The sequence below is a fragment of the Oncorhynchus mykiss genome, chromosome 13 (assembly GCF_013265735.2).
Source record: "Oncorhynchus mykiss isolate Arlee chromosome 13, USDA_OmykA_1.1, whole genome shotgun sequence".
Taxonomy (NCBI): Eukaryota; Metazoa; Chordata; class Actinopteri; order Salmoniformes; family Salmonidae; genus Oncorhynchus; species Oncorhynchus mykiss.
The window spans coordinates 3,131,047-3,159,014 of NC_048577.1; the positions used below are offsets into that span (position 1 = coordinate 3,131,047).

A 27,968-nucleotide genomic window follows, 5' to 3' on the forward strand; every position below is an offset into this window, starting at 1 on the left:
GGTTGTGACCCATAAGGTTGACAGTTTGAAGGGTTGTGACCCATACGGTTGACAGTTTGAAGGGTTGTGACCCATAAGGTTGACAGTTTGAAGGGTTGTGACCCATAAGGTTGACAGTTTGAAGGGTTGTGACCCATAAGGTTGGCAGTTTGAAGGGTTGTGACCCATACGGTTGACAGTTTGAAGGGTTGTGACCCATAAGGTTGACAGTTTGAAGGGTTGTGACCCATAAGGTTGACAGTTTGAAGGGTTGTGACCCATAAGGTTGACAGTTTGAAGATTTGTGACCCATACGGTTGACAGTTTGAAGGGTTGTGACCCATAAGGTTGACAGTTTGAAGGGTTGTGACCCATACGGTTGACAGTTTGAAGGGTTGTGACCCATACGGTTGACAGTTTGAAGGGTTGTGACCCATAAGGTTGACAGTTTGAAGGGTTGTGACCCATACGGTTGACAGTTTGAAGGGTTGTGACCCATACGGTTGACAGTTTGAAGGGTTGTGACCCATAAGGTTGACAGTTTGAAGGGTTGTGACCCATACGGTTGACAGTTTGAAGGGTTGTGACCCATAAGGTTGACAGTTTGAAGGGTTGTGACCCATAAGGTTGACAGTTTGAAGGGTTGTGACCCATACGGTTGACAGTTTGAAGGGTTGTGACCCATAAGGTTGACAGTTTGAAGGGTTGTGACCCATAAGGTTGACAGTTTGAAGGGTTGTGACCCATAAGGTTGACAGTTTGAAGGGTTGTGACCCATAAGGTTGACAGTTTGAAGGGTTGTGACCCATACGGTTGACAGTTTGAAGGGTTGTGACCCATAAGGTTGACAGTTTGAAGGGTTGTGACCCATAAGGTTGACAGTTTGAAGGGTTGTGACCCATAAGGTTGACAGTTTGAAGGGTTGTGACCCATACGGTTGACAGTTTGAAGGGTTGTGACCCATAAGGTTGACAGTTTGAAGGGTTGTGACCCATAAGGTTGACAGTTTGAAGGGTTGTGACCCATACGGTTGACAGTTTGAAGGGTTGTGACCCATAAGGTTGACAGTTTGAAGGGTTGTGACCCATAAGGTTGACAGTTTGAAGGGTTGTGACCCATAAGGTTGACAGTTTGAAGGGTTGTGACCCATAAGGTTGACAGTTTGAAGGGTTGTGACCCATAAGGTTGACAGTTTGAAGGGTTGTGACCCATAAGGTTGACAGTTTGAAGGGTTGTGACCCATACGGTTGACAGTTTGAAGGGTTGTGACCCATAAGGTTGACAGTTTGAAGGGTTGTGACCCGTAAGGTTGACAGTTTGAAGGGTTGTGACCCATAAGGTTGACAGTTTGAAGGGTTGTGACCCATAAGGTTGACAGTTTGAAGGGTTGTGACCCACATGGCTGCCAGTTTGAATCCCAGTTGTGACTTTTGTTTTTCCAACTTTAACTAATCACCTTTTTAATCTACTGACGTTCTAAATGAGTCATTGACTGATGCTTTCCCCCCTGCTAGTGCAGTGGACTAGGAACTGGGATAGGGACCAGAAGGTTACAGGTTCTAATCTTGTGGACTAGGAACTGGGATAGGGACCAGAAGGTTGCAGGTTCTAATCTTGTGGACTAGGCACTGGGATAGGGACCAGAAGGTTACAGGTTCTAATCTTGTGGACTAGGCACTGGGATAGGGACCAGAAGGTTACAGGTTCTAATCTTGTGGACTAGGAACTGGGATAGGGCCCAGGTTACAGGTACTAATCTTGTGGACTAGGAACTGGGATAGGGACCAGAAGGTTACAGGTTCTAATCTTGTGGACTAGGAACTGAGATAGGGACCAGGTTACAGGTTCTAATCTTGTGGACTAGGAACTGGGATAGGGACCAGAAGGTTACAGGTTCTAATCTTGTGGACTAGGCACTGGGATAGGGACCAGAAGGTTACAGGTTCTAATCCTGAATGACCACAGAAGACTTCCAGATAAGAACAGCATTCTATGTTTTATTGATCACAGATTTCAGAGTGTCGTATCTGAGGCATCAATCAATCAATCAGACGATGAACAAAAACACAACAAGCAACTCACACAGGAGCCAGGTGAACAACAGGTCAGTAGCAGAGGCACCTGGTTCACCTGGTCTAGTTTGGTATAAAAAGGTGGAGAAACGTAACCCAGGTGGGTCATTTGGCACCGAGTTGACAAAGCCGGGTCAATCAGACAAACACAAGAACACACAAATGGACACACCCACACCTAACACTAGAGTGGTCTCCCAGAGCCTACTTCAAATACTAAATAAATATCAGTTTTTAAGAACCTCCAAGGATGACCGCATATCAAAAGTAAATACACACGAATCACAGATCATATGACCAACTACATGACATCATGGCGGTCAAGGCAGCAATCGCAGAAGGTTCCACATTATGCTGCAGAACCTTTCTCTATCAGGTACCAGAATATTTATCTGTCAGGTTCTAGAATGTCTCTCTCTCTGTCAGGTTCAAGAATTCAATGCAGGGTTCTCTCAGATCAGAGGCCCATCCAGGAGACCCAGTCAGGGAAGTCCTCCACCTCTCCCATCTCACTGAGGCTCTGCTCTCCATCACCGTGGACCAGGGTCAGCTTGTAGCGCAGACGTACCTTATGCTGGAGGGAGATAATACACAAACCATCACTATTCTATCAAACACACTGACGCTAGAGGGAGATAACAGACGCTGGAGGGAGATAACACACAAACCATCACTATTCTATCAAACACACTGACGCTAGAGGGAGATAACAGACGCTGGAGGGAGATAACAGACGCTGGAGGGAGATAACACACAAACCATCACCATTCTAATCAAACACACCTGACGCTGGGAGGGAGATAACAGACGCTGGAGGGAGATAACACACAAACCATCACTATTCTATCAAACACACTGACGCTAGAGGGAGATAACAGACGCTGGAGGGAGATAACAGACGCTGGAGGGAGATAACACACAAACCATCACCATTCTATCAAACACACCTGACGTTGGGAGGGAGATAACACACAAACCATCACCATTCTATCAAACACACTGACGCTAGAGGGAGATAACAGACGCTGGAGGGAGATAACACACAAATCACCACCATTCCATCAAAGGCACATTGTCAACAAGCCACGGCACTTGACATTAACAGTTAATAAACTCTTGAGATAGCATCCACAGCTTTTACCCTCAATACGAACGTCAGGGAGACTGCCTTTAAAAGACACATTGTTGACAATGAAGTTCACTTGTTGATGATGAGCCTTATGAATGAATGCCGGCCAAGTCACAGGTCTGACGGTAACAAAACAGTGTGTTTCCAGTGTGTCAGGTTGAGCAGTAGACTCACCCTGTGTGGGTTGGAGAGGAGCAGTATCTGTGAGAGGGCAGCAGGGGGCAGCAGAGGGTTGTAGGAGGGGAGGTCATTCCCTGAAGACGGCTGGAGCTTCACTGTCATGGTCTGGAGGACAGACAGGGAGATCAGTCGGCTAGCCAGTGAGCCAGCCAGTCATTCAGTCAGCCAGTCATTCAGTCAACCAGACAGTCATTCAGTAAGATCAATGACTCAATCAATGAATCAATCAGTCCATCAAATCAATCAGTCCAGGGTTCCCACACCTTCTTAATTAAACATCAAATTCAAGGACTTTTCAAGGACTTTCCAGGCCCAATTCCCTCAAATTCAAGGACTTTCCAGGCCCAATTCCCTCAAATTCAAGGACTTTCCAGGCCCAATTCCCTCAAATTCAAGGACCCGTGGGAACTCTGACAGTCAGTCATTCAATCAGTCAACCAGTCATTGATGGAAACAAAGGATTCATTAGACAAGGAGAGAGATTGTTTAAAGTTAGAAAATGTAGGGGTTTAAAAATGTCTTGTCCATATTTGGGCGTTTGTCTGTTACCTTGGGAACGGCAGCCTGAAACAGGATGTCTTTAACAGGAAGTGCGGAGGTGTTCACCGTGGAGACGATAACCACAGCAACGTTAGGGTGTCCCGGGGGCGGGTCTTTGGCAAAATGGAGGGAAACATGGACGCCATTCTGGTCGTACACTGTGATTGGCTCCAATCGACCTATCGGAGACATTCAGGAAATGAACACCTCAGACGTGCCAACAGAGAACAGATGACTTGAAATAGAAAAGACCAGAGGTCTCCATTAACATGAATGACTACAGACAACTGTAGTGACAACACCAACTCCTAGTGTGCATCCAAAATGGCTCCTTATATAGTGCACCCATAGGGCTCTGGTCAAGAGAAGTGCACTATAAAGGAATTAGGATGCAATTTGGGACATAGCCCTATTCTGTGTATTACTGAGTTTAAAAGATCTTAAGAAAAGGACAAAAACTAGGGCTGTGTTCCAAATGGTTCCCTTTTATCAGTTACCTCTGGTTAAAAACAGTGCACTCTATAGGGAATAGGGTGCCATTTTAGGACGCAACCTTACTTGGTTTAATGGATTCCAGTGGGACGTGGATCTCTGCTAAGGATTCTGGGAGATTGAAACTCTCTGATTTCACTGGAGATCCTGACTCGGTCATTGGCTGACTCTGTGAGTTTGATGGTGATCCTGACATCACAATTGGACGATTCTGAAGGCACGCCCTGATAGGAAGAAGAAGAGATTGAATCGTCACGGTAACTATGTCTCTCGCTCTCTTTCTCAATCCATCCATCCATCCCTCACCAGTCTGTTCCATTTGACGAGCCACTGCCGCAACCCCGGGCCACCAGTGGGTGGTCTCTCCCTCCACACCCCCACGTGGTCAGGGAATGGTCTCTCCCTGTGTTCTCCTCTCCTCCTCTCATCTGAAATAAGGAGAATAGGCATCTGTGTTGAAGAGGAACAAATCAGTGTAAATATGATCTGGTGTTGTTGTGAACCCCATGGGCCCTGGTCAAAAGTAGTGCACTATGTAGGGAATAGGGTGCCATTCTGGTCAAAAGTAGTGCACTATGTAGGGAATAGGGTGTCATTCTGGTCAAATCTAGTGTACTATGTAGGGAATAGGGAGCCATTCTGGTCAAAAGTAGTGCACTATGTAGGGAAAAGGGTGCCATTCTGGTCAAATCTAGTGTACTATGTAGGGAATAGGGAGCCATTCTGGTCAAATCTAGTGCACTATGTAGGGAATAGTGAGCCATTCTGGTCAAAAGTAGTGCACTACAGAGGGAATAGGGAGCCATTTAGGGCGCACCCAGAGGTAACTGGTACCTGGAGGAGTTCATGGTAGTACGTGCTGCTCTGGCTTTGAGACGATGCTGGTTTATCCAGCCCTGAATAAAGAACACACGTACAGTGGGGCAAAAAAGTATTTAGTCAGCCACCAATTGTGCAAGTTCTCCCACTTACAAAGATGAGAGAGGCCTGTAATTTTCATCATAGGTACACTTCAACTATGACAGACAAAATGAGAAAAAGAAATCCAGAAAATCACATTGTAGGATTTTTAATGAATTTATTTGCAAATTATGGTGGAAAATAAGTATTTGGTCAATAACAAAAGTTTATCTCAATACTTTGTTATATACCCTTTGTTGGCAATGACAGAGGTCAAACGTTTTCTGTAAGTCTTCACAAGGTTTTCACACACTGTTGCTGGCATTTTGGCTCATTCCTCCATGCAGATCTCCTCTAGAGCAGTGATGTTTTGGGGCTGTTGCTGGGCAACACGGACTTTCAACTCCCTCCAAAGATTTTCTATGGGGTTGAGATCTGGAGACTGGCTAGGCCACTCCAGGACCTTGAAATGCTTCTTACGAAGCCACTCCTTCGTTGCCCGCGTGGTGTGTTTGGGATCATTGTCATGCTGAAAGACCCAGACACGTTTCATCTTCAATGCCCTTGCTGATGGAAGGAGGTTTTCACTCAAAATCTCACGATACATGGCCCCATTCATTCTTTCCTTTACAAGGATCAGTCGTCCTGGTCCCTTTGCAGAAAAACAGCCCCAAAGCATGATGTTTCCACCCCCATGCTTCACAGTAGGTATGGTGTTCTTTGGATGCAACTCAGCATTCTTTGTCCTCCAAACACGGCGAGTTGAGTTTTTTCATCTGACCATATGACATTCTCCCAATCTTCTTCTGGATCATCCAAATGCTCTCTAGCAAACTTCAGACGGGCCTGGACATGTACTGGCTTAAGCAGGGGGACACGTCTGGCACTGCAGGATTTGAGTCCCTGGCAGCGTAGTGTGTTACTGATGGTAGGCTTTGTTACTTTGGTCCCAGCTCTCTGCAGGTCATTCACTAGGTCCCCCCGTGTGGTTCTGGGATTTTTGCTCACCGTTCTTGTGATAATTTTTGACCCCACGGGGTGAGATCTTGCGTGGCGCCCCAGATCGAGGGATATTATCAGTGGTCTTGTATGTCTTCCATTTCCTAATAATTGCTCCCACAGTTGATTTCTTCAAACCAAGCTGCTTACCTATTGCAGATTCAGTCTTCCCAGCCTGGTGCAGGTCTACAATTTTGTTTCTGGTGTCCTTTGACAGCTCTTTGGTCTTGGCCATAGTGGAGTTTGGAGTGTGACTGTTTGAGGTTGTGGACAGGTGTCTTTATACTGATAACAACTTCAAACAGGTGCCATTAATACAGGTAACGAGTGGAGGACAGAGGAGCCTCTTAAAGAAGAAGTTAAAGGTTTGTGAGAGCCAGAAATATTGCTTGTTTGTAGGTGACCAAATACTTTTTTCCACCATAATTTGCAAATAAATTCATAAAAAAATTGATTTTCTGGATTTTTTTTCTCATTTTGCCTGTCATAGTTGAAGTGTACCTATGATGAAAACTACAGGCCTCTCTCATCTTTTTAAGTGGGAGAACTTGCACAATTGGTGGCTGACTAAATACTTTTTTGCCCCACTGTATCCCTGTTAACATTAGACACAGAACCTCATCATGAACACGTCAACACAAACACCACTACAGTCCAGATACAGGAAGAGAATACTGTTTCACAACAGATCTGGATCATGAAGACATCACAGCAGAAACATCCACATGAAAAGTGTGTGTGGGGGGGGGGGGGGGGGGGGGGACGTTCTAAAGAAACAGAACCTGTACGAACCTGTCGCGTCCAGATCGATTAGAGATAGGGGAGTACTGTTGAGCCGTTGACAGGAGGGAGGAGAGGAAGAGGAGGGAGGAGGGGTGCCAAGCCGAGGCTGGGGGGTAGAGGAGGAGGATAGGAAGGAGGAGACGTGGTGGGGAGGTGAGACGGAGGAAGACATGTCTTTAGAAGGTGGTCTATGTGTCTGTGGAGAGTCCAGGGCTGACAGGTCTATTAGATGGTAACTCTTTATCTCTCTGGGGCTGCTGGGACCTGGGGATGGAGACTATATGAAAATACAACCACTGAGATTCACACTGAAACAACACGTCCTCTATGATGTCACACTACAACAGAACACAGAACACTAGAACACACAGGTAGGTACTCTGTCCTAGGGATAGAGACAACACTAGAACAGAACACAGAACACTAGAACACACAGGTAGGTTCTCTGTCCTAGGGATAGAAACAACACTAGAACAGAACACAGAACAGTAGAAAACACAGGTAGGTACTCTGTCCTAGGGATAGAGACAACACTAGAACAGAACACTAGAATACACAGGTAGGTACTCTGTCCTAGGGATAGAGACAACACTAGAACAGAACACAGAACACACAGGTAGGTTCTCTGTCCTAGGGATAGAGACAACACTAGAACAGAACACAGAACACTAGAACACACAGGTAGGTTCTCTGTCCTAGGGATAGAAACAACACTAGAACAGAACACAGAACAGTATAAAACACAGGTAGGTACTCTGTCCTAGGGATAGAGACAACACTAGAACAGAACACTAGAACACACAGGTAGGTACTCTGTCCTAGGGATAGAGACAACACTAGAACAGAACACTAGAATACACAGGTAGATACTCTGTCCTAGGGATAGAGACAACACTAGAACAGAACACTAGAATACACAGGTAGGTACTCTGTCCTAGGGATAGAGACAACACTCCACTGACATGACAACACAGAGACATTCAGACTGAAACTCCACTACAACACACACAAGGTTCTCTGCCTAATGGAAAACCTTGGAGGGGGGAGGAACAAACACAAGACAACACACCCTGTTAGTAGACCTTGACAGACAAAAACCACAATGTATGAGTGGTGTAGAGAGGAGCTAGACAGATGTACCGTTGTTTATGGAGCGCTCTCCACCACCTCCTCCTCTCATCCTGTTGCTCTCTCTCCCACCCATCATGTCTTTATACATGTTGACCACCAGGGTCAGCTCATCATTGGCCCGCAGGATCTGAGCTGGAATGGAAGGAACACAACATGGAAGACAAGAATGAACAGAACATAAAATACAATAAATAGGGCAGCAGGTAAACTAGCTAGCAGTTAGAGCATTGGGTCAGTAACCAGCAGGTAGCCTAGCTAGCAGTTAGAGCATTGGGTCAGTAGTCTAGCTAGCACTTAGAGCATTGGGTCAGTAGTCTAGCTAGCAGTTAGAGCATTGGGTCAGTAGTCTAGCTAGCACTTGGAGCATTGGGTCAGTAGTCTAGCTAGCAGTTAAAGCATTGGGTCAGTAGTCTAGCTAGCAGTTAGATCATTGGGTCAGTAGCCTAGCTAGCAGTTAGAGCATTGGGTCAGTAGCCTAGCTAGCAGTTAGAGCATTGGGTCAGTAGCCTAGCTAGCAGTTAGAGCATTGGGTCAGTAGCCTCGCTAGCAGTTAGAGCATTGGGTCAGTAGCCCAACTAGCAGTTAGAGCATTGGGTCAGTAGTCTAGCTAGCAGTTAGAGCATTGGTTCAGTAGCCTAGCTAGCAGTTAGAGCATTGGGTCAGTAGCCTAGCTAGCAGTTAGAGCATTGGGTCAGTAGCCTAGCTAGCAGTTAGAGCATTGGGTCAGTAGCCTAGCTAGCAGTTAGAGCATTGGGTCAGTAGTCTAGCTAGCAGTTAGAGCATTGGGTCAGTAACCCAGCTAGCAGTTAGAGCATTGGGTCAGTAGTCTAGCTAGCAGTTAGAGCATTGGGTCAGTAACCCAGCTAGCAGTTAGAGCATTGGGTCAGTAGTCTAGCTAGCAGTTAGAGCATTGGGTCAGTAACCCAGCTAGCAGTTAGAGCATTGGGTCAGTAGTCTAGCTAGCAGTTAGAGCATTGGGTCAGTAACCCAGCTAGCAGTTAGAGCATTGGGTCAGTAGTCTAGCTAGCAGTTAGAGCATTGGGTCAGTAACCCAGCTAGCAGTTAGAGCATTGGGTCAGTAGTCTAGCTAGCAGTTAGAGCATTGGGTCAGTAACCCAGCTAGCAGTTAGAGCATTGGGTCAGTAGTCTAGCTAGCAGTTAGAGCATTGGGTCAGTAACCCAGCTAGCAGTTAGAGCATTGGGTCAGTAGTCTAGCTAGCAGTTAGAGCATTGGGTCAGTAACCCAGCTAGCAGTTAGAGCATTGGGTCAGTAGTCTAGCTAGCAGTTAGAGCATTGGGTCAGTAACCCAGCTAGCAGTTAGAGCATTGGGTCAGTAGTCTAGCTAGCAGTTAGAGCATTGGGTCAGTAACCCAGCTAGCAGTTAGAGCATTGGGTCAGTAACCCAGCTAGCAGTTAGAGCATTGGGTCAGTAACCCAGCTAGCAGTTAGAGCATTGGGTCAGTAGCCTAGCTAGCAGTTAGAGCATTGGGTCAGTAACCCAGCTAGCAGTTAGAGCATTGGGTCAGTAACCCAGCTAGCAGTTAGACGTGAAGAGAAGGACTAAAACATATTAAATCTTCACGGTACGGTACAGCCAGAAGACTGGCCACCCCCCAGAGCCTGGTTCCTCTCTACCTGGTACAGCCAGAAGACTGGCCTCCCCCCAGAGCCTGGTTCCTCTCTACCTGGTACAGCCAGAAGACTGGCCTCCCCCCAGAGCCTGGTTCCTCTCTACCTGGTACAGCCAGAAGACTGGCCTCCCCCCAGAGCCTGGTTCCTCTCTACCTGGTACAGCCAGAAGACTGGCCACCCCCCAGAGCCTGGTTCCTCTCTACCTGGTACAGCCAGAAGACTGGCCTCCCCCCAGAGCCTGTTTCCTCTCTACCTGGTACAGCCAGAAGACTGGCCTCCCCACAGAGCCTGGTTCCTCTCTACCTGGTACAGCCAGAAGACTGGCCACCCCACAGAGCCTGGTTCCTCTCTACCTGGTACAGCCAGAAGACTGGCCACCCCACAGAGCCTGGTTCCTCTCTACCTGGTACAGCCAGAAGACTGGCCACCCCACAGAGCCTGGTTCCTCTCTACCTGGTACAGCCAGAAGACTGGCCTCCCCACAGAGCCTGGTTCCTCTCTACCTGGTACAGCCAGAAGACTGGCCTCCCCCCAGAGCCTGTTTCCTCTCTACCTGGTACAGCCAGAAGACTGGCCTCCCCACAGAGCCTGGTTCCTCTCTACCTGGTACAGCCAGAAGACTGGCCACCCCACAGAGCCTGGTTCCTCTCTACCTGGTACAGCCAGAAGACTGGCCACCCCACAGAGCCTGGTTCCTCTCTACCTGGTACAGCCAGAAGACTGGCCACCCCACAGAGCCTGGTTCCTCTCTACCTGGTACAGCCAGAAGACTGGCCTCCCCACAGAGCCTGGTTCCTCTCTACCTGGTACAGCCAGAAGACTGGCCTCCCCCCAGAGCCTGGTTCCTCTCTACCTGGTACAGCCAGAAGACTGGCCACCCCACAGAGCCTGGTTCCTCTCTACCTGGTACAACCAGAAGACTGGCCACCCCACAGAGCCTGGTTCCTCTCTACCTGGTACAGCCAGAAGACTGGCCACCCCACAGAGCCTGGTTCCTCTCTACCTGGTACAGCCAGAAGACTGGCCACCCCACAGAGCCTGGTTCCTCTCTACCTGGTACAACCAGAAGACTGGCCACCCCACAGAGCCTGGTTCCTCTCTACCTGGTACAGCCAGAAGACTGGCCACCCCACAGAGCCTGGTTCCTCTCTACCTGGTACAGCCAGAAGACTGGCCACCCCACAGAGCCTGGTTCCTCTCTACCTGGTACAGCCAGAAGACTGGCCACCCCACAGAGCCTGGTTCCTCTCTACCTGGTACAACCAGAAGACTGGCCTCCCCCCAGAGCCTGGTTCCTCTCTACCTGGTACAGCCAGAAGACTGGCCACCCCACAGAGCCTGGTTCCTCTCTACCTGGTACAGCCAGAAGACTGGCCACCCCACAGAGCCTGGTTCCTCTCTACCTGGTACAACCAGAAGACTGGCCTCCCCCCAGAGCCTGGTTCCTCTCTACCCGCTACAGCCAGAAGACTGGCCACCCCACAGAGCCTGGTTCCTCTCTACCTGGTACAACCAGAAGACTGGCCTCCCCCCAGAGCCTGGTTCCTCTCTACCCGCTACAGCCAGAAGACTGGCCACCCCACAGAGCCTGGTTCCTCTCTACCTGGTACAGCCAGAAGACTGGCCACCCCACAGAGCCTGGTTCCTCTCTACCTGGTACAACCAGAAGACTGGCCTCCCCCCAGAGCCTGGTTCCTCTCTACCCGCTACAGCCAGAAGACTGGCCACCCCACAGAGCCTGGTTCCTCTCTACCTGGTACAGCCAGAAGACTGGCCACCCCACAGAGCCTGGTTCCCCTCTACCTGGTACAGCCAGAAGACTGGCCACCCCACAGAGCCTGGTTCCTCTCTACCTGGTACAGCCAGAAGACTGGCCACCCCACAGAGCCTGGTTCCTCTCTACCTGGTACAGCCAGAAGACTGGCTACCCCCCAGAGCCTGGTTCCTCTCTACCTGGTACAGCCAGAAGACTGGCCACCCCACAGAGCCTGGTTCCTCTCTACCTGGTACAGCCAGAAGACTGGCCACCCCACAGAGCCTGGTTCCTCTCTACCTGGTACAGCCAGAAGACTGGCCTCCCCCCAGAGCCTGGTTCCTCTCTACCCGCTACAGCCAGAAGACTGGCCACCCCCCAGAGCCTGGTTCCTCTCTACCTGGTACAGCCAGAAGACTGGCCACCCCCCAGAGCCTGTTCCCCTCTACCTGGTACAGCCAGAAGACTGGCTACCCCCCAGAGCCTGTTCCTCTCTACCTGGTACAGCCAGAAGACTGGCCACCCCCCAGAGCCTGGTTCCTCTCTACCTGGTACAGCCAGAAGACATGCCACCCCCCAGAGCCTGGTTCCTCTCTAGGTTTCTTCCTAGGTTCTTGCCTTTCTAGGGAGTTTTTCCATGCTACAGCATTGCTTACTCTTTGGGGTTTTAGGCAGAATATCTGTGAAGAACTTTGTGACAACTGCTGATGTAAAAATGTCTTTATAAAATATCTCTGACCAATTGATTGATAAGACAGAACGCTCCGGCACTCAGAATAGTAATGGTGATTATTGATTCAGAGTTTTACTGAGGAATCATCTTTGCTAATATGACACGTTCAGTTGTGTGAATAGATCCCAGATGATCTGGATACATAGAGACTAAATGACCAACGTAGATCTGGATACATAGAGACTAAATGATCAACGTAGATCTGGATACATAGAGACTAAATGATCAACGTAGATCCGGAAACATAGAGACTAAATGACCAACGTAGATCTGGATACATAGAGACTAAATGACCAACGTAGATCTGGATACATAAAGACTAAATGACCAACGATGATCTGGATACATAGAGACTAAATGATCAACGTAGATCTGGATACATAGAGACTAAATAATAAACGTAGATAAATTACCTAAAGCTTCGTCATCGTCGACAGTGTCGCTGGCCAATCGGAAAAGGTTGGGTCTGAGCCTATCACAGCTCTCGTAGAGGGCCTACAGGAAGGACAGGATACACAGTCTGAGCAGGATACACTGCTATCTGAGCAGCTAACCGATCGCTGCAGCTGTACATAGTCTATTGGTAAATAGCCCACCCATTTTCACCTACCTCATCCCCATACTGTTTTTATTTATTTATTTTTCTGCTCTTTTGCACACCAATATCTCTATCTCTACCTTTACATAACCATCTGATCATTTATCACTCCAGTGTTAATCTGCATAATTGTAATTATTTGCCTACCTTCTCATGCCTTTTGCACACAATGTATATATAGACTCCCCTTTTTTCTACTGTGTTATTGACTTGTTAATTGTTTACTCCATGTGTAACTCTGTGTTGTCTGTTCACACTGCTATGCCTTATCTTGGCCAGGTCGCAGTTGCAAATGAGAACTTGTTCTCAACTAGCCTACCTGGTTAAATAAAGGTGTTCTCAACTAGCCTACCTGGTTAAATAAAGATGTTCTCAACTAGCCTACCTGGTTAAATAAAGGTGAAATAAAAATAAAAATAAAAGTCATGTGTTAGTACCGTCTGTGTACAGCACACACGGTATCTGTTTAGTAGACGCACAGAGAGAAACAGCCCCATACCTTCAGGTGGTCAGTGTGGTGTGTGGAGGGCCCGGTGAGACCGTGTTGCTGTAGTAACTCTCTCAGCTGTCTGGTTCTGCTAGCGACCTCCTCCAGGGTAGAGACACGTCTAGATACAAGCTCTGCTTTCTGCTGCTCCTACAGACAACAATACAGCAGTCAACCATCACCAACACAGACAGACAGACAGACAGACAGACAGACAGACAGACGCACACACCAACATGCACACGCACACGGTCTCACTTCTTTGATGGTGTTCTTGATCAGTCTGTTGGCTGTCTGCAGATCTTCAGGACTACTGCTCTTCAGGAGTGTGGCTAACAACTGGAAACACACAAACACACATTAAGAGAGATAGGACAAGAAGATCAACTAAAAAAGGCACACACACACACACGCACGCACACACACACACGCACACGCACACACACAAACCTTGGCCTTGTCCTCCTGGTTGAACACAGAGTCCTCAGCTCTCTGTGAGGGAGGAGGCATCACAATGGTGTCTGGGAGTTTAGGGTCCTTCTTCACAAGGCCTGAAGAACAGACACGGAGAGACAATGAGTGGTTGTTTCCCCAAACCGCCACCTGATTCTCTTTACAGAGCCCGACCTTTGACCTGGGCCCACATGTTGTAACGGTTCTGTATCATAATGGACCTTGTTTTTTTTTTAAAACATGCCTCCTGTAACTAAGCTGTAACAGTTCTAGGGTGCTAGAGTTCTGCGGTATAATGGTTCTGAGCGGTAACAGACCTCGTTTCCTGAGTGATGGGCCTCCTGGTTCTAAGGTATAATGGTTCTGAGCGGTAACAGACCTCGTTTCCTGAGTGATAGGCCTCCTGGTTCTAAGGTGTAATGGTTCTGAGCGGTAACAGACCTCGTTTCCTGAGCGATAGGCCTCCTGGTTCTAAGGTGTAATGGTTCTGAGCGGTAACAGACCTCGTTTCCTGAGTGATAGGCCTCCTGGTTCTAAGGTGCTAGAGTTCTAAGGTATAATGGTTCTGAGCGGTAACAGACCTCGTTTCCTGAGTGATAGGCCTCCTGGTTCTAAGGTGCTAGAGTTCTAAGGTGTAATGGTTCTGAGCGGTAACAGACCTCGTTTCCTGAGTGATAGGCCTCCTGGTTCTAAGGTATAATGGTTCTGAGCGGTAACAGACCTCGTTTCCTGAGTGATAGGCCTCCTGGTTCTAAGGTGTAATGGTTCTGAGCGGTAACAGACCTCGTTTCCTGAGTGATAGGCCTCCTGGTTCTAAGGTATAATGGTTCTGAGCGGTAACAGACCTTGTTTCCTGAGCGATAGGCCTCCTGGTTCTAAGGTGTAATGGTTCTGAGCGGTAACAGACCTCGTTTCCTGAGTGATAGGCCTCCTGGTTCTAAGGTATAATGTTTCTGAGCGGTAACAGACCTCGTTTCCTGAGCGATAGGCCTCCTGGTTCTAAGGTGTAATGGTTCTGAGCGGTAACAGACCTCGTTTCCTGAGCGATAGGCCTCCTGGTTCTAAGGTGTAATGGTTCTGAGCAGTAACAGACCTCGTTTCCTGAGCGATAGGCATCCTGGTTCTAAGGTGCTAGAGTTCTAAGGTATAATGGTTCTGAGCGGTAACAGACCTTGTTTCCTGAGTGATAGGCCTCCTTGTTCTAAGGTATAATAGTTCTGAGCGGTAACAGACCTTGTTTCCTGAGTGATAGGCCTCCTGGTTCTAAGGTATAATGGTTCTGAGCGGTAACAGACCTCGTTTCCTGAGCGATAGGCCTCCTGGTTCTACGGTATAATGGTTCTGAGCGGTAACAGACCTTGTTTCCTGAGTGATAGGCTTCCTGGTTCTAAGGTGCTAGAGTTCTGAGGTATAGTGGTTCTGAGCGGTAACAGACCTCGTTTCCTGAGCGATAGGCCTCCTGGTTCTAAGGTATAATGGTTCTGAGCGGTAACAGACCTCGTTTCCTGAGTGATAGGCCTCCTGGTTCTAAGGTGCTAGAGTTCTAAGGTATAATGGTTCTGAGCGGTAACAGACCTCGTTTCCTGAGCGATAGGCCTCCTGGTTCTAAGGTATAATGGTTCTGAGCGGTAACAGACCTCGTTTCCTGAGCGATAGGCCTCCTGGTTCTAAGGTGTAATGGTTCTGAGCGGTAACAGACCTCGTTTCCTGAGCGATAGGCCTCCTGGTTCTAAGGTGTAATGGTTCTGAGCGGTAACAGACCTCGTTTCCTGAGCGATAGGCCTCTTAGTTCTAAGGTATAATGGTTCTGAGCGGTAACAGACCTCGTTTCCTGAGCGATAGGCCTCCTGGTTCTAAGGTATAATGGTTCTGAGCGGTAACAGACCTCGTTTCCTGAGCGATAGGCCTCCTGGTTCTAAGGTATAATGGTTCTGAGCGGTAACAGACCTCGTTTCCTGAGTGATAGGTCTCCTGGTTCTAAGGTGCTAGAGTTCTGAGGTATAGCGGTTCTGAGTAGCGGTTCTGAGGCTCTGAGGTGTTGTAATGGACCTTGTTTCTTCAGCATGCGGTAGGCCTCCTGAATCTTGGGTTCTTCTTTGAGCCACAAAGTCCAGCTGTACAGAACCTCCGTCACCCTCAGCTTCACCTCCGCACCACTCCACTGACCCAGGAACTGTTAACACACACACACACACATCAGCCAACATAACAGCTACACTCAACTACCACTTCAAATAACGACGTGATCTTTTCCGACACACACACACACACACACACACACACACACAGTTTCAGCTTCACCTCCGCACCACGCCACTGACCCAGGAACTGCAGATCAATCAATCAATCACATGTATTTTCTAAAGCTATTTATACTTCAGCAGCAGTCACACAGAGCTCTACAGTAACCCAGCCTAAACCACACAGAGCTCTACAGTAACCCAGCCTAAACTACAGTAACCCAGCCTAAACTACGGTAACCCAGCCTAAACTACAGTAACCCAGCCTAAACTACAGTAACCCAGCCTAAACTACAGTAACCCAGCCTAAACTACAGTAACCCAGCCTAAACTACAGTAACCCAGCCTAAACTACAGTAACCCAGCCTAAACTACAGTAACCCAGCCTAAACTACAGTAACCCAGCCTAAACTACAGTAACCCAGTCTAAACCACACAGAGCTCTACAGTAACCCAGCCTAAACTACAGTAACCCAGCCTAAACTACAGTAACCCAGCCTAAACTACAGTAACCCAGCCTAAACTACAGTAACCCAGCCTAAACTACAGTAACCCAGCCTAAACTACAGTAACCCAGCCTAAACTACAGTAACCCAGCCTAAACTACAGTAACCCAGTCTAAACCACACAGAGGTCTACAGTAACCCAGCCTAAACCACACAGAGCTCTACAGTAACCCAGCCTAAACCACACAGAGCTCTACAGTAACCCAGCCTAAACTACAGTAACCCAGCCTAAACTACAGTAACCCAGCCTAAACCACACAGAGCTCTACAGTAACCCAACCTAAACTACAGTAACCCAGCCTAAACTACAGTAACCCAGCCTAAACCACACAGAGCTCTACAGTAACCCAGCCTAAACTACAGTAACCCAGCCTAAACTACAGTAACCCAGTCTAAACTACAGTAACCCAGCCTAAACTACAGTAACCCAGCCAAAACTACAGTAACCCAGCCTAAACTACAGTAACCCAGCCTAAACTACAGTAACCCAGTCTAAACCACACAGAGCTCTACAGTAACCCAGCCTAATCTACAGTAACCCAGCCTAAACTACAGTAACCCATCCTAAACTACAGTAACCCATCCTAAACCACACAGAGCTCTACAGTAACCCAGCCTAAACCACACAGAGCTCTACAGTAACCCAGCCTAAACTACAGTAACCCAGCCTAAACTACAGTAACCCATCCTAAACTACAGTAACCCATCCTAAACCACACAGAGCTCTACAGTAACCCAGCCTAAACCACACAGAGCTCTACAGTAACCCAGCCTAAACCACACAGAGCTCTACAGTAACCCAGCCTAAACCACACAGAGCTCTACAGTAACCCAGCCTAAACCACACAGAGCTCTACAGTAACCCAGCCTAAACCACAGAGCTCTACAGTAACCAAGCCTAATCTACAGTAACCAAGCCTAATCTACAGTAACCCAGCCTAAACTACAGTAACCCAGCCTAAACCACACAGAGCTCTACAGTAACCCAGCCTAAACCACAGAGCTCTACAGTAACCAAGCCTAATCTACAGTAACCAAGCCTAAACTACAGTAACCCATCCTAAACCACACAGAGCTCTACAGTAACCCAGCCTAAACCACACAGAGCTCTACAGTAACCCAGCCTAAACCACACAGAGCTCTACAGTAACCCAGCCTAAACCACACAGAGCTCTACAGTAACCCAGCCTAAACTACAGTAACCCAGCCTAAACCACACAGAGCTCTACAGTAACCCAGCCTAAACCACACAGAGGTCTACAGTAACCCAGCCTAAACTACAGTAACCCAGCCTAAACCACACAGAGGTCTACAGTAACCCAGCCTAATATACAGTAACCCAGCCTAAACCACACAGAGCTCTACAGTAACCAAGCCTAATCTACAGTAACCAAGCCTAAACTACAGTAACCAAGCCTAAACTACAGTAACCCATCCTAAACCACACAGAGCGCTACAGTAACCCAGCCTAAACCACACAGAGCTCTACAGTAACCCAGCCTAAACCACACAGAGGTCTACAGTAACCCAGCCTAAACCACACAGAGCTCTACAGTAACCCAGCCTAATAGGCTTCCCAATAGGCTTCCATTTGGGATGACCACAGACACATTCCTTACAAAACCGTTGGGGTCATTCATACCTTTGGAGACAGGACTTTGATGAGTTCATTGAGGAAGCGGAACTTTGCCGCCTCACTGTGGAACCTCTTGCCACAGTTGTTCATGCAGGCTTCTAGAACCTGTGGGAAACAGTGATGTCAGAATTCTATAGGTTCTACAGGAAGTGTATCTACACTGTCTAGGAGCCCAAATGGAAAACCTTTTCCCTCCCAGTGAATGGAAGTGAATGAAACTAGTGGAACAGATCCCTTTAGGATCTTACCCCAGACACAGCACAGGAAATACAGTTTAGAATCAACAACCTTAGTTAACCATCAACAGGCATCACATGACCCCACACACACAGCCCTAAACATCAACAATGCCTTGGTCCCAAATGTCACCCTTTTCCGGCTCTGGTCAAAAGTAGTGGACTATATAGGGAATAGGGCTCTGGTCAAAAGTAGTGCACTATATAGGGAATAGGGCTCTGGTCAACAGTAGTGCACTATATAGGGAATAGGGCTCTGGTCTATAGTAGTGTACTATATAGGGAATAGGGCTCTGGTCTAAAGTAGTGCACTATATAGGGAATAGGGCTCTGGTCTAAAGTAGTGCACTATATAGGGAATAGGGCTCTGGTCTAAAGTAGTGCACTATATAGGGAATAGGGCTCTGGTCTAAAGTAGTGCACTATATAGGGAATAGGGCTCTGGTCCAAAGTAGTGCACTATATAGGGAATAGGTCTCTGGTCTAAAGTAGTGCACTATATAGGGAATAGGGCTCTGGTCAAAAGTAGTGCACTATATAGGGAATAGGGTGCATTTGGTACGTAACAAAGGACTGTGTCACCACATGCTGACACATGAAATTGTTTTGTGATGGTCATACCAAGGATCCCTTAGTTATCTGATTTTAAGGAATTTTAAGATCCCTTAAGGTATCAAAGATATATATATATATATATAAATAATGTATAGGAAGAAACATTGAATTTGGCATTACTGCTATTAGCCAAAAGAAATGCATTGAATAACAGATTCATTACATGGAACAACAGATTGTCCTTACTGCTATTAGCCAATAGAAACACATGGAACAACAGATTGTCCTTACTGCTATTAGCCAATAGAAACACATGGAACAACAGATTGTCCTTACTGCTATTAGCCAATAGAAACACATGGAACAACAGATTGTCCTTACTGCTATTAGCCAATAGAAACACATGGAACAACAGATTGTCCTTACTGCTATTAGCCAATAGAAACACATGGAACAACAGATTGTCCTTACTGCTATAAGCCAATAGAAACACATGGAACAACAGATTGTCCTTACTGCTATTAGCCAATAGAAACACATGGAACAACAGATTGTCCTTAATTGGAACTCTGGGGGCGGTATTTCATCATTGAATAAAAAAACGTTCCCATTTTAGGCGCGATATTTTGTCACGAAAAGATGCTCGACTATGCATATAATTGACAGCTTTGGAAAGAAAACACTCTGACGTTTCCAAAACTGCAAAGATATTGTCTGTGAGTGCCACAGAACTGATGCTACAGGCGAAACCAAGATGAAATTTCATACAGGAAGTGCCCCAGATTTTGAAGGCGCTGTGTTCCAATGTCTCCTTATATGGCTGTGAATGCGCCAGGAATGAGCTTAGACTTTCTGTCGTTTCCCCATAGTGTCGACAGTATTGTGACGTATTTGTAGGCATATCATTGGAAGATTGACCATTTTACACTACATCTACCAGGTGCTCGCTTGGTGTCCTCCGTCGCAATTATTGCGTAATCTCCAGCTGCGTGTATTTTTCTGTTTGCTTCCGAGGAGAAACCCAACTGCCACAAATGATTTATCATCGAATAGATATGTGAAAAACACCTTGAGGATTGATTCTAAACAACGTTTGCCATGTTTCTGTCGATATTATGGAGTTAATTTGGTAAAAAGTTTGGCGTTGTAGTGACTGCATTTTCAGATTTTTTTCTTAGCCAAACATGATGAACAAAACGGAGCGATTTCTCCTACACAAATAATATTTTTGGAAAAAAATGAACATTTGTTATCTAACTGAGAGTCTCGTCATTGAAAACATCCGAAGTTCTTCAAAAGTAAATGATTTTATTTGAATGCTTTTCTTGTTGTTGTGAAAATGTTGCCTGCTGAATGCTAGGCTTAATGCTATGCTAGGCTATCAATACTCTTACACAAATGCTTGTGTAGCTATGGTTGAAAAGCATATTTTGAAAATCTGAGATGACAGTGTTGTTAACAAAAGGCTAAGCTTGTGTTTGAATATATTTATTTCATTTCATTTGCGATTTTCATTAATAGTTAACGTTGCGTTATGGTAATGAGCTTGAGGCTATGATTACGCTCCCGGATACGGGATTGCTCGACGCTAGAGATTAATCCTATTAGCCAATAGAAACACATGGAACAACAGATTGTCCTTACTGCTATTAGCCAATAGAAACACATTAAACAACAGATTGTCCTTACTGCTACTAGCCAATAGAAACACATGGAACAACAGATTGTCCTTAATTCTATTAGCCAATAGAAACACATGGAACAACAGATTGTCCTTACTGCTATTAGCCATTAGAAACACATTAAACAACAGATTGTCCTTAATGCCATTAGAAACACATTAAACAACAGATTGTCCTTAATGCCATTAGCCAATAGAAACACATGGAACAACAGATTGTCCTTAATGCCATTAGCCAATAGAAACACATGGAACAACAGATTGTCCTTACTGCTATTAGCCAATAGAAACACATGGAACAACAGATAATCTCCCCAAAACATCTAAAGGCAGTTTGTTCTGAAGTGTCTGTCCTGTATCTGAGACATAAGATCAGGATATTTGTATTTAACATGTATGTATCCCCTTCATCAGGCACTAAACTATCTCCATATATCCTTCCATTCATTAGTTAAACTGGTACAGGGGGACCTTCAGACGAGTCTCGTGGACGTCCTGGAGCAAAACGGACAACGACATCGCGAGAGTCTCATCTTTCAATAGAATGGTCATGATACTGGTGATCAGGCCAAACCGTTCAGACGCTACTGACGTTTTCCTGAGCAGACTGATTTGTGGGACGTCTCCTGGTCTGACAAATAAACGCTCTAGCTCTGTCACCTTTCACCTCAGATGTCTCCTGGTCTGATAAACAACGCTCTAGCTCTGTCACCTTTCACCTCAGACGTCTCCTGGTCTGACAAACACCACTCTAGCTCTGTCACCTTTCACCTCAGATGTCTCCTGGTCTGACAAACACCACTCTGTCACCTTTCACCTCAGACGTCTCCTGGTCTGACAAACACCACTCTGTCACCTTTCACCTCAGACGTCTACTGGTCTGATAAACACCACTCTGTCACCTTTCACCTCAGACGTCTCCTGGTCTGATAAACACCACTCTAGCTCTGTCACCTTTCACCTCAGATGTCTCCTGGTCTGACAAACACCACTCTGTCACCTTTCACCTCAGATGTCTCCTGGTCTGACAAACACCACTCTGTCACCTTTCACCTCAGATGTCTCCTGGTCTGACAAACACCACTCTGTCACCTTTCACCTCAGACGTCTACTGGTCTGATAAACACCACTCTAGCTCTGTCACCTTTCACCTCAGATGTCTCCTGGTCTGACAAACACCACTCTGTCACCTTTCACCTCAGATGTCTCCTGGTCTGATAAACACCACTCTAGTTCTGTCACCTTTCACCTCAGACGTCTCCTGGTCTGATAAACACCACTCTGTCACCTTTCACCTCAGATGTGGAAGGGCGATATTGGCGGAATGAGAAGCAGCCCATGCAACAAAAAAACAACTGATATCTCTAACTTAGACAGATGTTGATGGGGATTGTTGTATTAATGTTAATTAGATTTCTGCGGGGGCCCGGAAATTGTAGGCTAAAAAATCCCCCTCTTCACTTACTCTGATGCAGCCCCCCCCCCCTTCACCTACTCTGATGAATCCCCCCCTTCACCTACTCTGATGCAGCCCCCCCCCCCCCCCCCTTCACCTACTCTGATGAATCCCCCCCCCCCTTCACCTACTCTGATGAAGCCCCCCCCCTTCACCTACTCTGATGAAGTCCCCCCCCCCTTCACCTACTCTGATGAAGTCCCCCCCCCTTCACCTACTCTGATGAAGTCCCCCCCCCCCTTCACCTACTCTGTTGTAGCCCCCCCCTTCACCTACTCTGATGAAGCCCCCCCTTCATCTACTCTGATGAAGCCCCCCCCCCTTCACCTACTCTGATGAAGCCCCCCCCCCTTCACCTACTCTGATGTAGCCCCCCCCCTTCACCTACTCTGATGTAGCCCCCCCTTCATCTACTCTGATGAAGCCCCCCCCCTTCACCTACTCTGATGAAGCCCCCCCCTTCACCTACTCTGATGAAGCCCCCCCTTCATCTACTCTGATGAAGCCCCCCCTTCACCTACTCTGATGAAGCCCCCCCCTTCACCTACTCTGATGAAGCCCCCCCCTTCACCTACTCTGATGAAGCCCCCCCTTCATCTACTCTGATGAAGCCCCCCCCTTCACCTTCTCTGATGAAGCCCCCCCCTTCACCTACTCTGATGAAGGCCCCCCCCTTCACCTACTCTGATGAAGGCCCCCCCCCCTTCACCTACTCTGATGAAGGCCCCCCCCTTCACCTACTCTGATGAAGGCCCCCCCTTCACCTACTCTGATGAAGCCCCCCCTTCACCTACTCTGATGTAGCCCCCCCCCTTCACCTACTCTGATGAAGCCCCCCCCTTCACCTACTCTGATGAAGCCCCCCCTTCACCTACTCTGATGAAGCCCCCCCCTTCACCTACTCTGATGAAGCCCCCCCCTTCACCTACTCTGATGAAGCCCCCCCCTTCACCTACTCTGATGAAGCCCCCCCCCCTTCACCTACTCTGATGAAGCCCCCCCCCTTCACCTACTCTGATGAAGTCCCCCCCCCTTCACCTACTCTGATGAAGCCCCCCCCTTCACCTACTCTGATGAAGCCCCCCCCTTCACCTACTCTGATGAAGCCCCCCCCCCCTTCACCTACTCTGATGAAGTGGATTTAACAAGTGACATCAATAACAGATCATAACAGACAGCCCCAGACAGTGTGTAGACTGAACAGTGACCACACTGCTTACCGCGCTACATGTGAGTAGATTAAAGTCGCACTCGTGTCATTCTCCAGGCTCGATTCATTTGTTTAAACCCTGTTCTTCAAGCCTGTTACCAGCCAAGTGAACTGTTGACCCTCATTATGTCCTCTTAAACCATATTAGCCACTCTCTCTCTCTCTCTCTCTTTACTCTAGTTTCAGTTCTCTCTCTCTCTCTTTACTCTAGTTCCAGTTATTTCTCTCTCTCTTTACTCTAGTTCCAGTTCTCTCTCTCCCTCCCTCCCTCCTAGTTCCAGTTCTCTCTCTCTCTTCACTAACTAGCACCGCGTGAAACCCTGGGCGCTCCTTCACGTGACAGAACCCACAAGAACCAAGAGAAGCCACACAAAGCATTTCCTTCATATCTTTCAACCTCTTACTGTGAGGGCCTGAAGGGCCTCTCTCTGCTGAGGAGACTGGATCTTCAACAGTATTGTATAGTTATTACTATAGTATAGTAATATGATGGTGTGTTATCTTACTGTGAGGGCCTGCAGAGCCTCTCTCTGCTGAGGAGACTGGATCTTGTGGGCCAGGAGACGAGTGGCAACCTGAGGACTGGGAATAGGAGAGTAGATTTATAAACTAGCAGTGTTTTTCAAAACGAATACTATCTAATACTACATTATATACAACATGAAAGATATCTGGTAAAAAAAACTATCAGAGGGCATTTAGAATCCCTGTAGCCTACTGCTATACAATCAGAGGGCATTTAGAATCCCTGTAGTCTACTGCTATACAATCAGAGGGCATTTATAATCCCTGTAGCCTACTGCTATACAATCAGAGGGCATTTAGAATCCCTGTAGCCTACTGCTCTACAATCAGAGGGCGTTTAGAATCCCTGTAGCCTACTGCTATACAATCAGAGGGCATTTAGAATCCCTGTAGTCTACTGCTATACAATCAGAGGGCATTTAGAATCCCTGTAGTCTACTGCTATACAATCAGAGGGCATTTAGAATCCCTGTAGTCTACTGCTATACAATCAGAGGGCATTTAGAATCCCTGTAGTCTACTGCTATACAATCAGAGGGCATTTAGAATCCCTGTAGTCTACTGCTATACAATCAGAGGACATTTAGAATCCCTGTAGCCTACTGCTATACAATCAGAGGGCATTTAGAATCCCTGTAGCCTACTGCTATACAATCAGAGGGCATTTAGAATCCCTGTAGCCTACTGCTATACAATCAGAGGGCATTTAGAATCCCTGTAGCCTACTGCTATACAATCAGAGGACATTTAGAATCCCTGTAGCCTACTGCTATACAATCAGAGGGCATTTAGAATCCCTGTAGTCTACTGCTCTACAATCAGAGGGCATTTAGAATCCCTGTAGTCTACTGCTATACAATCAGAGGGCATTTAGAATCCCTGTAGTCTACTGCTATACAATCAGAGGGCATTTAGAATCCCTGTAGCCTACTGCTATACAATCAGAGGGCATTTAGAATCCCTGTAGCCTACTGCTATACAATCAGAGGGCATTTAGAATCCCTGTAGCCTACTGCTATACAATCAGAGGACATTTAGAATCCCTGTAGCCTACTGCTAAACAATCAGAGGGCATTTAGAATCCATGTAGCCTACTGCGATACAATCAGAGGGCATTTAGAATCCCTGCAGCCTACTGCTAAACAATCAGAGGGCATTTAGAATCCCTGTAGTCTACTGCTATACAATCAGAGGGCATTTAGAATCCCTGTAGTCTACTCCTATACAATGGTTCTTCATGTCTCCAGGGAGACAACGCTTATTAATCTAACACTTTATTTTGCTGATAATACAGAGAAGGGAGAAGTGGTTTTCAGTGATGTCCCAACACAACACACAAGTGGTTCCTCAGAATGACAGTGTGTAATCTAGATGACAAACTAATGTGAAAACAACTTTGTGGTTATTGGAAAGAAACGTTTCTTATCTGTGTAAAAAAAAGAAAAGGGCTTGTTTTTTGAAATGTGAAATATCTTGTCTAGCCTCTGCTGTGTCCATGGTTACTTCCCACACGGTACCCTATTCCCTATATAGTGCACTACTTTGGACCAGGGGCCAAAGTAGTGGGCCCTAGTGCTCTATACAGGGAACGGTACTATTTGGGTTCCTTCTGTTAGTGCACTAGGTCTACTTTTGACCAGCGCCCTTAAGTAGTGTCCTATATAGATAATAGGTTGTTCTGGTCATCAGCCTCCTGGTTGACCTGGTCATAAGCTGAAATCTGGGGGGGACAGCCATAGTGTCTACTCACCCATCAGCCTCCTGGTTGACCTGGTCATAGAAGCCCTGGATACTGTCCCACCTGTCTTCTGAGTTAGACGGGTCTGTGGCCTTGTCTGAGAGAGAGAGAGAGAGAGAGAGAGAGAGAGAGAGGGAGAGAAAAAGAAGAGAGGGATAGAGAAAGAAAAGAGAGAGAAAAGAGAGAGAGAGAGAAAAGAGAGAGGAGAGAGAAAAGAGAGAGGAGAGAGAAGAGAGAGGAGAGAGAAAAGAGAGAGGAGAGAGAAGAGAGAGGAGAGAGAAAAGAGAGAGGAGAGAAAAGAGAGAGGAGAGAAAAGAGAGAGGAGAGAAAAGAGAAAGAAGAGAGAGAGAGAGAGAGAAAAGAGAGAGAGAGCGAGAGAGAGAAAATAGAAAAGAGAGAGAGAAATAAAAGAGAGAAAAGAGAAAAGAGAGAGAGAGAGAGAGAGAGCGAGAGAGAGAGAGAGAAAAGAGAGAGAGAGCGAGAGAGAGAAAATAGAAAAGAGAGAGAGAAATAAAAGAGAGAAAAGAGAAAAGAGAGAAAAGAGAGAGAGAAAGAAAAGAGAGAGAGAAAGAAAGAAAAGAGAGAGAGAGAGAAAGAAAAGAGAGAGAGAGAAAAGAGAGAGAGAGAGCGAAAGAGAGAGAGCGAGAGAGAGAGAGAGAAAAGAGAGAGAGAAAGAAAAGAGAGAGAGAAAGAAAGAAAAGAGAGAGAGAGAAAAGAGAGAGAGAGAGAGAAAGAGAGATCAATCAGCCTAGTTTTGCATTAGATGGGTCTGTGACCCAAATATAGAAGAAGAAAAACAAACGTCTGATCAAAGGAAGGTCCCTGCAAGTGTATATTCTACAATGACGATGTTGTAACGTTGAACTAGAACCGGAAGCTCACTCTGCCGTGTAGTGGGTGTAGGCAGTGGTGTACTTTAAAGTACTACTACTTAAGACGTTTTTGGGGGGTCTTTACCAGAGAACATCACTGGTCATCCCTACTGGCTCTGATCTGGTGGACTCACTAAACACATGCTTCGTTTGTAAATTATGTCTTGAGTGTTGGAGCGTGTCCCTGGCTATCTGTAAATTGTAAAATATATATATATATAAAAACATGGTCCCGTCTGGTTTGCTTTAAAATAAGGAATTTGAAATGATTTATACTTTCACTTTTGATACTTAAGAATATTTTAGAATTTACATTTGATACTTATATTTAAAAAACCAAATACTTTTACTCATGTAGGAATTTTACTGGGTGACTTTCACTTGGACTATAAAGGTATCTTTTTACTCAAGTATGAGAAGTTGGGTACTTTTTCCACCACTGGGTGTTGGTTAGTCGAGGAAAGGAGAAGATTTTAAAAAAACATCTGGATGAGCGCATGACTGGCTGATAAGATGTTTTCTTTCTCATACTTCCTGTTCTTTCAGAGCTATTTTGTTGCGTTTAAAAATGAACATATTGGTAATACATTATAAAACATGCCCTTCACAATCAAACTTTGTAACGTTTTATTCTGTAATTCCCTCCGCGGAATTTGCTACAACGAAAACATGAGATGTAAAACGCCACTTCAATGCAGCGCGACAACAAGGCAGTTTCGACTACAGTTACGGCAGATGAAAATATCGCTCGCCATATTTGCACGCGCTCATACAAATGACGAGACATAAAGCCTGTTTATTAAACTGGCGACATCACTGCAAGGTTCCACTTTCAGTCACGCACAACTTCAAGATGCAACATTTCCAAATGCGAACCACAAGACAAGTTATTGTCAAACGACAAAAATATATAATCGCACTGCCATAAAGGAAATACATTAAACATACTCTCTGAAGAAAAAAAACAAACAACGAATTCCCCGTGTCATCTAACTTACTCAGCCACGACTCTAGGCTCTCTCCGCCACTGTCTCCGGTCGCCATGGCCTTTGCTGTCGCCTTCTCCCCGGTACTCCGTGACTTCTCAAAACTTCACACCGTCCTCTTAGCGGGCGGAAAGAAGTGTCAACTCGTCTAGAGAGACCAGCTCACAGCCGCGACATGTGACTCGAGTTGTGCGTAGTCAGAAGTTAAGACGTTCCAAATGGTACCCTATTCCTAGTACGCTCACTTTAACCAGATCCTTACGGTTAAAAATAGTGCACTATAAAACGAAAAGGGTGTAATTTGGAATGTGAGTCGCATACCAGTTATATTACAACTTCTCCGCGGCTGAGCTACGTCCCTATGCTATGCAACGTAAACACATTTTTTTCCACAGCAGGTTTCTGAAAAGATGTCACAACTTTTCCTTGGCGGTTTATGAGTTTGAGCAATAATACAAATGTATT

At 46.6% G+C, this 27,968-nt stretch overlaps 1 protein-coding gene across 2 annotated transcripts; it reads right to left on the bottom strand.

The window, feature by feature from the left end:
• Positions 1-1,956: 1,956 nt before the first annotated feature.
• LOC110493360 (ADP-ribosylation factor-binding protein GGA3) lies at positions 1,957-27,792 on the bottom strand. 2 transcript variants are annotated; one of them, XM_036942216.1, is made up of 17 exons: positions 27,516-27,792; positions 25,658-25,742; positions 23,889-23,964; positions 18,251-18,349; positions 15,912-16,035; positions 13,860-13,960; positions 13,668-13,748; positions 13,422-13,559; positions 12,738-12,819; positions 8,215-8,337; positions 7,084-7,338; positions 5,227-5,288; positions 4,699-4,820; positions 4,459-4,616; positions 3,910-4,079; positions 3,355-3,465; positions 1,957-2,625 (listed from the first exon to the last, which is right to left on the bottom strand). In XM_036942216.1, the coding sequence occupies exons 1-17, from the start codon at positions 27,559-27,561 to the stop codon at positions 2,509-2,511; spliced, it is 1,950 nt and encodes a 649-aa protein (XP_036798111.1). In that variant the 5' UTR covers positions 27,562-27,792; the 3' UTR covers positions 1,957-2,508. The 2 variants fall into 2 exon arrangements, with proteins under 2 accessions (XP_036798111.1, XP_036798112.1); XM_036942217.1 differs by lacking the exon at positions 7,084-7,338 and having other exon boundaries at positions 27,516-27,787.
• Positions 27,793-27,968: the final 176 nt, after the last annotated feature.

What these genes read in the sequence shown, in the direction of transcription:
- LOC110493360 (XM_036942216.1), bottom strand. Translation starts at nt 27,561, where the DNA reads ATGGCGACCGGAGACAGTGGCGGAGAGAGCCTAGAGTCGTGGCTGA. An exon ending in ACCAGGAGGACAAGGCCAAG is followed by an intron (nt 13,749 to 13,859) that starts GTTTGTGTGTGT and finishes GTGTGTTTCCAG; the next exon opens with TTGTTAGCCACACTCCTGAA. An exon ending in ACTACCATGAACTCCTCCAG is followed by an intron (nt 4,821 to 5,226) that starts GTACCAGTTACC and finishes TCCTTATTTCAG; the next exon opens with ATGAGAGGAGGAGAGGAGAA.